Here is a 9581-nt window from a genome sequence, read left to right as displayed (position 1 = left end):
TGATTCTTGCATGTAAGACAACCTCAAAGAAGAATGAATACAACTCTCAAGGACATAGTGAAAACAAAGCTACAAAATCTTTTATATACCAATTTCATTGATCACATCTCTAATAGTGAGTTTGACACCTTTAGTCATAGTTCTCATGAAGGGAGGAGGATATTTGTAGATTATAGAGAACTCAGCAAAGCCATAAGAAAGAATAGTTTCCCCTTGCCCTTCATTCATGAAGTGGTAGATGATTTGTTTGGGAAAGTACTTTTCCTTTCTACATGGTTTTAATGGGTATAATCAAAAGCAAATATCTCATAGATATGATACAAGACAACCTTTTATCAATCCTTAGGGAACATTTGCCTATAAATTATTACTCTTTAGCTAACGAAATTCCCATGGAACTTTTCAAAGGGTTGTATTGATCATGTTTTCAAATCTAGTCCAAGACAATAATGAGATTTACATATATGACATTGTTTCTTATGGAAATACATTTCAAGGGGCCTTAATAAACTTGGAAAATGTTGTGAGCATATGTAAAGAAATGATTTTGTATTTGAGAAATGAGAAATGTATCATGCTTATGAGTGAACAAAATCTTTGTTGTAGAGGAAACTCTTCTACATATAGGTGAGTCCTCTCACTAATTTGGTTGAGATTAATGATAGACTCTAGATAGATCCCTATGGGCCTTCACACTAGATCTAAATTGTTCATTCAATCTATGTTGACAAGGAAAAGAGAGAAGGCCTTACCATATTTTGGTGTTTGTCCTTGCATGATCCCAACAGATGTAGCACTAAGACTTCAGTCCTAGCTCTTGCAATTAGTCACCCACACATGAATGCCAAAACATACCTCCCTCAAACTCATTTAGTATAGGAAGAATATAGATGACAACCATATTTAATCCATATTTCTTAAGAAAAACTAGATGTACTAATGTCCATTTTCTTTCATTCAGCTCATTATGAAATTTACAATAGACAATATTACCTTTTTAAAGATCCTCACACTTAGATATCTTAATGATTTCATTATGAAGAGTGTAGCCATGTTTCCTTTTTCATTAGAGAGCCCACTTTGTTCGAAAACAACTTGCTATGTATTCTCAAATCTAACTACATATAGAACCTCTTATCTTATAAGCCCATCATTTGGGGAAAAACACATGGAACTTATTGATTTCAAAGAAGAACTCGGTGACAAGTTGCATTTACAATCCAGGCACATTTTCCCTCATAGTATCAATTCACTAAGGCATATATCTCACTTCTTCTCAACCTTAATTCTTAAGAGAGACCACTTTCCTCATATTCCCATATGCATGCCTTTGGTCAAGAACAATATTACATCTTTATCTCTTCTCTCCTCATCTTGCTCTTGCTCCTTGAGCCAAGTCTTAATGTACTTAGTTTTTTTTTCATAGTTTCTCCCTTTCTAATTTTATATAATTTTTTTCTTAAGTCTTGTTGATTTAGTTTGATCACCTACGAACATTAATACTAAATATTTAGAACTATGGCATTAAATACCAACCTAGATCCATCTTAACTCCAAATCTACCAAGCACCGAGAGGGATCGAATCTCTTTTCGCTCTAAAAGAGGTTTGCATCTCAAGAGTTTTGATCCATCTCGACTTTTGGTAGATCCAGAGTTAAGATGGATCTAGATTGGTTTAATTTCCCCCTTTAAATAGGCTATATTTTACATGAACACCATGGGTCAATACCATGAGTTCTTAATACCATGGGTCATTTCTATTTTATTTTATTTTTATAGGGTTATTTTAATTTTAATTCTATTTTGATCGAGTTAAAATGTTTAATTTACATTATGTTACAACATCTCTACCATACTGGGCTTATTTTTATTTTATTTTGATCGAGTTACAATGTTTACATTACAACATCTCTACCATATTGAGATGGAGAGCACCTCTATCTGAGTGTTTCCTCGCATTTTATCAATGATGCTTGAGGTAATTGTCACTAGAGTACAAAAGATACTCCTGATACAGAAGAACTCTATCATATTTAAACTCATGACCTCTTAGCGGGTCTTATCTTAAAATTGGTCATATCAAACCAATTAAACTAACCCACAAATTTTTTTTTTAAGAAAAAATCAAAAAAATACTTCCCAATATTCATAAATAACATTCATAGTAAACTTATCCATATATACTAATGCATCACTATAAACCACTAATTCACAAAACTATTCAAAACCAATTGAACTAACCCACAAATTTTTTTTTTAAGAAAAAATCAAAAAAATACTTCCCAATATTCATAAATAACATTCATAGTAAACTTATCCATATATACTAATGCATCACTATAAACCACTAATTCACAAAACTATTCAAATGACTAACAAAATTGATGACAATCAATTAAATTAACTCCTCAAAATTAAAAAATCAATTAAATATTTTTGTTGATAAACAATATATTTTTAGTGAAAATATCTAGTTTGATGTGAAGAAGGCCGACATGATTTTCATCAACCACCATTGACAATATTAAACAATTAAATCTTGAACATGCACCTTTGTCACTTTATGGGTGTAAGAAAAAAATGATGATGAACTTAAGGAATAAAAGGAACAATGCAAGCATATACCTTGTATTTTTTAAATATTTTTAGTGAATAATGAAAATAAACCACATGAAACACACAACCTTTATATGTTAAGATTCTTTATACACATTGTCTTGTCGTGGATTCAAGGTAAGATATATTCCTTGGTTTATTCCATAAGTGCTGGCGTTGTCGTACAAAATTTGAAATGCAAATTATTATTTTTTATTATTTTTTAAATACTCGGACGCGCACCTTAGTATTCCTTAATAAAGTCGGTTTCTAAACAAAACTTTATAATTTAAATAATCTTATAATATTTTCCATGACATGATTTATATAATCTGAGTCATAAGATTATCTATCCAAATAGATTATCTATCCAAATGGTTAGTTGTGGTCTACTGTCATTAAATTCTTGGAAAACTAATTTAAATAAATATTAGCTTTTTATATCGCTAATTTAGTAGTTATTATTATTATTATAATATTAATATAAATTATCCTTTTTATTATTACAATATTAATATTGTGAAAGTAAAAACCTACAAAGTTTTGCATGTAACTCATGCTTATATATTATACATTTTATTTTATTTTATTGTGTAGTATAGTATTTTTCACATATTTAATAAGAATTTTGTAATTGATTAAAGATTAAGAATTTTGTAATTGATTAAAGATTTTTGAAATGAATTTTTGCAATAGGGTATTGTTGGATATATTTATTGATATAGTTTAAATGTTTTATGTTTATAATAATTTAATTAAAAATTGTGAAAATTGTAAATTTTAATTGTTAAAGGTGTATAATTAAAATATTTTAAGAGATTTTTAAGATGTAGAATTCATTTATGTATTTAAAAATGTGATTATATCTCCAAAACTTGTGATTTCACTAATTATTGATAGCTAAATTCTAGTAATGGTTATCGAAAATGATAAAAAACATAGAACGTTTAAACTACACCATATTTTGTATATTGAAAAATTTTCGATAAAAATCACATGAGAATTTTTGTGTCAATACGTTTCGAACCATCCCATGTGGTTCATCTTTAGGACTAAGATGAGGAGTCTGATTAATCTCCACCATAATCAGACTCCCCGACAACACTAGATGGTTTGAAATGCGTCGACACATAAATTTTCATGTGATTTTTACCGATTATTTTTCAATATACATGATATGGATCACAAAAGCCTCAATTCGAAGATTACATCATATTTAATTCACCAAATTTCTCTACTACTTATGCTTAGCCTATTTGCAAAGTATAATACCAAATAGATTTTGACTAAGAGGTTACCATCGAGATATGTATTATAACACATTTCTGTACGATATACACCTAATCATTTTGACCAAGTACAACATTGAATGAATTTTGACTAAGATATTACCATCAAGATATGTATTATAACAATCTTATTGAGGACTTGCACTTAACTGTAGTGTCATGTATTCTACCAAATTTGCCTTAGAGTTGCAACTACTAAGCCTTATGTGCACCATAACTTGCAACTAGGTTGAGTATGTGTTCTATTTAATTTGATCGAGACTTGACCTAGCTCTCTCTGCATAGAATAAATTATGCCATAAAGAACAACATCCAATGCACTTTGGCTAAGATGTTGCAATTTTAGATATGTATTTCAATGAATTTGCCTTCAACTTGTAACTAACCCCATTTGTAAAGAATAACTTACTTATTTTAGTAAGATAACCTATTTGCATAAGCAGGTTGACCTACATGTAATAGGCATGCTTCTAAAGAATTCCAGTCTCAATAATGTTGATGAAATGCCCTTACTTTACCCTCAAACTAGGATATCATTTTGTTTTCTTTTCTCTTATAGGGAGTTGTCCTTTAAAGAGAGTATTACTTTTGCTCTTAGATATAGTTTTTCTTACTGTATTGTTAGAATTTTGTTTTTTCAAATTATTATTATTATAGTATTAAAATATGGCTTGGTAAGTGTGTGTTTTCTTATTATTATCGGAATTTTACAATGAATTGTAGTCAATTTGGAAATGTCATGGCTAGGGGTTGTTATTTTGCTGGATTTTGTAAGAATTGCACTTAAGCTTCCTTTGTAAAGAATGATTTCAAAAACATTATGATCAATATGTTTGTTATTGGGGATATTTATTCTATCAATTTTGTCAAAGGAAGTGTAACTCAACTCGTATACAAAATTAAAAGCACTTTCCTTGAAATCCTAAAAATCACTTCCACCAATATGTTGAAATTGAAGGTATATATTATACTAAATTTGTGTTGGACTTACACCTAACCTCATTTGCAAAGAATACCATTCAATTTCTATTTCGACTAAATGTATTCTACCAAGTACTTATACCTAATCCTAGGATACGTGTTCTATGATACTTTTAAAACTTGCAGATACCCTTAGAGGAATGCATTCTACCAAATTTGTCATAAATTTACACCCAATCTTATTCAATACAAAAAATAACCAATGTCAAAAAGAACACCACCACATTTATTTTGACTAAAATGTTATCATTATAGATATATATTCTACTAAATTTACTAAAGCTTACATCTAATTCTATTTATACAAAATAATTTATATTATTAAATAATTTTTCATTATAATATTATCATTAAAAATACATAATATATCAATTTTGCCAAAAAAAAAAAAAAAAAAAAAAACTTTGGACGTAATTTTAATTGAAAAAAATAACTAAATTATAAAAATGACATAATTTATTTCCATAAACAAAATGACACTCACAAAGTAAATATAACTACAAAATTTATAAATTATCATTACTTTATCATAAAACCAAAGCCTTGACATTACAAATATTTAAATTATTATTATTTTTAATAAATAATTGTATTTTAAAAGAAAAATAATAATAAAATTAATAAAATTGTGTCATTTATACATTTTTTGTGAAGGAGTAATGTGAAACCGATAATTTTTTTGTGAAGGAGTAATGTGAAACCGATAATTAGTTTTTTTAAGAAAAAATATAAAGAAAAGATTACTTGAGGTCATTAAAATAGGCTTAAAATATAAATAAATGTATAATGATAATTAAAAAATGTCAAATTAGAAAACATTTGTGAAGGAGTAATGTGAAACCGATAATTTTGTTTTTTTAAGAAAATATATAAAGAAAAGATTACTTGAGGTCATTAAAATAGGCTTAAAATATAAATAAATGTATAATGATAATTAAAAAATGTTAAATTAGAAAACATTTCTGAGTATATTATAAAGACATAATTATATCTTCAACAATTCAAATAAAAATATTAATAATTATGACTTATTATTTCAATAATATATTGTTAAATTCGTTTTTGGAAAACCGGATATACCCTATATTCAACTTTTCGTGGAATAAATAATGCCTTTTTGCTCAACCTCCCCGCTTCTCCTCGAGCAATATGCATATTTAAAAATAATGAAGGAAGATACTGCCATGGTGTGCATATTCTTTCTAGACTGACGAACGGATGAGAATTATTTAATTTTACGTGGATGGATTACAATGTGAAACACAGGGTAGGCAAAAGTCGGAGTAAGTGGCATCCACATTCACAAATGGAGGATCCTGCCGCATGGGAATCAATTAAAGATGCCGAGGAAGAAACCCTTGAAACCCTTATTATTAAAATACCAGGTTGCCTGGAAACGTGTCGAGGCAAGCAACTTTCCGAGAACCATGCGTCCCCATGACAGACCCACCGCGTAACGGCTTCCACTACCAAACGTTTATGATTATGGTTTACGGACTATAACATAAATCTTGATTTGTAAGGATGTCATGCACCAAGTTTCAACAACCCAACTCCTCTCATGGTCAACATGACCGAGGGTTTGATTGGTCAGGACCTGCGGGGGAGCAGGTGAAGTAAACGAGTAAAAGATGAATAAGAATATACTTTGTATATATGCTTCTTGGCAGGTTGAAGTTGAGATCTGAGCTTGGCATATTCTGAGATATATTCCGAGGAATATTACCATGATCCTGGTCGTTTGCGTCCCCATTAAATGCTGCGGCTTGTCTGAACATAAAGTGCTATTTAATCCACCCTCGCCTCCAATTTTTCCTGGCAAACTACTGGCCTGTGACCAATTTTATGATTCTTGTTTGCTCTTTAATGTGAGCCCACGGTTTTTGCAGCTACAGTTTGTACTCTGAGGAAATTCCACTGGTTTTGGGGTTTCGACACTTATGACGATTCGAACTCGTGACCTTACCGCTTCTTGTTCTTGGTTGGACTTTTGGCTTTGGCGATGGATTTAGATCTTTAAATCTCCGTTTCTTGACTCTAGACGCTAGACAGCTATTTTCTTTGGTATTCTCTTTCCTTAGGCGGAAATGACTTCTTCTGGCCAAAGGGAAGCATTTCTCAGGCAGTGAGGCCTGCGGTATTATTGTAATTTGCAGAGTATAATTCTTTTGGGAGGAGGAGCACTCTTTGGCACTGAGATCATGAAGTTTGGCAAAAGATTGAAGAGTCAGATCGAGGATACATTGCCAAAATGGCGAGATAAGTTCCTGGCTTATAAATACTTGAAGAAGCTCGTCAATTCTATGTCTACTGCAAGGGAGGCTTCGCCTTCCTTTGGTAGCGATGTGATCCGGGGCGGTTCCGATGAACTTCCCAACAAAAGGCAAAAGGTCTCTGCCGGACATGTTGAAGCAGGCGCTGCTTCAGATGACTATCTACCCGCCTTTGTTCTAGATTTCGAATGCAATAAGAGAAAAATGACTGCGGAGGAGTCTGACTTCGTTGATTTGCTGAATGCTGAGATCGACAAGTTTAATGCCTTCTTTATGGAGCAAGAAGAAGAATACATCATCCGTCAGAAGGTATGTATTGTCTGGTTATCTTCAATTGGAAGATTTGGCTTCGGCCCTTGGAATTGGTGTAATTATTTATGTAAATTTCAGATTTTAGCTAGGTTTTCTATTTCATTGAAAGATAAAAAAATGTTAAGCATAAGCAGTTGATAGCATAATTGAGAAGTCGCGATTTCTCTGGGACTATTTTCAAAATATCTTTGGCGTCGGGTTCTAGAATTGGTGCAATTCTTGAGATTGCTGGGAGAGGAAACCGTTTTCTTTCTTGCAGTGTCGAAGTATTAAGCTGTCCAGCTTACTGTTTCTTTCTTGCAGTTTCGAAGTAATAGGTTGTCCAGCTTACTGTCTGAAAATTTATAATTTAACTAGGTTTTCTATTTGTTTGAAAGGTTTAAAATGTTTAACATACGCAGTTGATAGCTTCTAGATAACCTAGTCCTTGGGAATATCTATTTTTCAGAAACTGAGAATTTGTGATTACATTTGAATATGTCATTAGTTATTGGGGGAATCATATAAGACCAGGGTTAGTTATATCCTGTAGCAGTGCACCGTTCTTCCATTTTGTTATGTAGCGAGATCAAACTCTGCTGTGGTCCAAGCTGTTACAAGTTACAACAGACTCTCAAATATGAGATGAGATGCTGTTCCCTCCGCTCGGATTAAAACTTTTTTGTTTATTTACTAGCTTTGTAGTGGAATGGATTTGAGCGGTGTCTTTTTATTCTTTAACTAACTGGTTTTAATGCACTGTACAACAGGAGCTGCAGGACAGGATCGAAAGGTTGAAGAGCAACAGTAGACAGAGCGGATCAGTTTTCTCCGAAACCGAGTACAACGAAGAAATGATCAAATTGAGGAAAGACATTGTGAATTTTCATGGGGAGATGGTTCTGCTCGAGAATTACAGCGCTCTCAACTATACAGGTACACCTACATGATTATTAACATCCATACTTAATTCACATCGTCTATAATTTCATTGTATTCTCGGGCCATGAGCATCTTCTCCTGGATTTATCCTCAACTACAAATTTTCAAAACCCTAATTTTAATACCGGGGTTGCAGGGCTTGCGAAGATTTTGAAGAAATATGACAAGAGAACGGGGGGGCTACTGCGCCATCCGTTCATTCAGAAGGTTCTGCAACAACCCTTTTTCACCACTGAACAACTCTCTAAGCTCATCAGAGAATGTGAGAACATACTCCAAAGTTTATTTCCAGATTACCCTCAAAGCGTTCTTCAAGTACCTGCAAGTCCGTCCAGCAATGGAAACCATGCAGAAACATCTTCTTCTACTGGTAAAAGCGATTCGCAGAGGCTACGAGTACCGCTGGCGGCAACGACCAAAGAGGAATTTGGGGAGGAGAATGCATTGTTTAAAGGCAGGGGGGATGAGGATGGGGATTGTGATGCGGAAGGTATGGAAAGCATATACAGAAGCACCATGGCTGCGCTACGGACCATGAAAGAAATACGCAGAGGGAGCTCTACCTACAGTGTCTTTTCCTTGCCCCCTTTGGATGAGACCAAATCTATGCCGCTCTGTTCTCTCATCCCCATCTGCCCCAAAAACTAATACTCCCTCCAAGTCCCTATAGGCTAACACACTATTCTTGCATAAAAAATACAGAAATCTATAGAAATTAGTTTAAGGTATATGTAAGTTCGTCTACAGATGGAAGCTCTTGATCTCTCAGTGTTCTGTAAATTGCAAGAAATATGAAATTTGTAATATCCATGCAGAATTATTTTCAAATTTCAGGGTTGAGCTTAACGTATAAGCTCTACATTGTCCACCCCTCCTGTTACCATTCCTAAGGAGGTAAAGTACAGTGTAGTTTTGATGTCCTCTTTTCTTGATTGGTGCACAATTTTAGCAAAATTTTACTTACAGAGTATATGATATTATATTTCCGCCCGCATATGTTAATCTGAGTCTGATTTTCTCCATTCTCCCTGTTCAACTCCGCAATGAGAGTAGGCCATCCTGTTAATTTTTAAATTAAAGGCACCGCTTTCTTATTTTGAATATGTATGCTGTTTGCTTTTGTAATAAGGTAATGATAGAGATTCCTTTGGAAGAGGAATAAAAGCGGAACTTTAAGTATCTACAAAAGTGATGAATTAAATCCAGTGT

At 32.5% G+C, this 9581-nt stretch overlaps 1 protein-coding gene across 1 annotated transcript; it reads left to right on the top strand.

Moving 5' to 3' along the window:
- Nucleotides 1-6472: 6472 nt before the first annotated feature.
- On the top strand, nucleotides 6473-9352 carry LOC149169186 (SPX domain-containing protein 2-like). The gene is made up of 3 exons (XM_089428598.1): nucleotides 6473-7448; nucleotides 8201-8366; nucleotides 8509-9352. The coding sequence occupies exons 1-3, from the start codon at nucleotides 7068-7070 to the stop codon at nucleotides 9018-9020; spliced, it is 1059 nt and encodes a 352-aa protein (XP_089284724.1). The 5' UTR covers nucleotides 6473-7067; the 3' UTR covers nucleotides 9021-9352.
- The last annotated feature ends 229 nt before the right edge of the window (nucleotides 9353-9581 follow it).

This window comes from Pinus tabuliformis, chromosome 4_2, assembly GCF_031772625.1.
Source record: "Pinus tabuliformis cultivar Carrire ecotype Pingquan chromosome 4_2, CPIR1, whole genome shotgun sequence".
Classification (NCBI taxonomy): domain Eukaryota; kingdom Viridiplantae; phylum Streptophyta; class Pinopsida; order Pinales; family Pinaceae; genus Pinus; species Pinus tabuliformis.
Note: the sequence above shows the minus strand (reverse complement) of the source record. Positions and strands in the feature narration are given on the sequence as shown.

Excerpts from the sequence above, each read along its gene's own strand:
- LOC149169186 (XM_089428598.1), top strand. The coding sequence starts at position 7,068 with ATGAAGTTTGGCAAAAGATTGAAGAGTCAGATCGAGGATACATTGCCA. Across the intron at positions 7,449-8,200 it reads AATACATCATCCGTCAGAAG|GAGCTGCAGGACAGGATCGA; the intron begins GTATGTATTGTC and ends ACTGTACAACAG. Across the intron at positions 8,367-8,508 it reads CAGCGCTCTCAACTATACAG|GGCTTGCGAAGATTTTGAAG; the intron begins GTACACCTACAT and ends CCGGGGTTGCAG.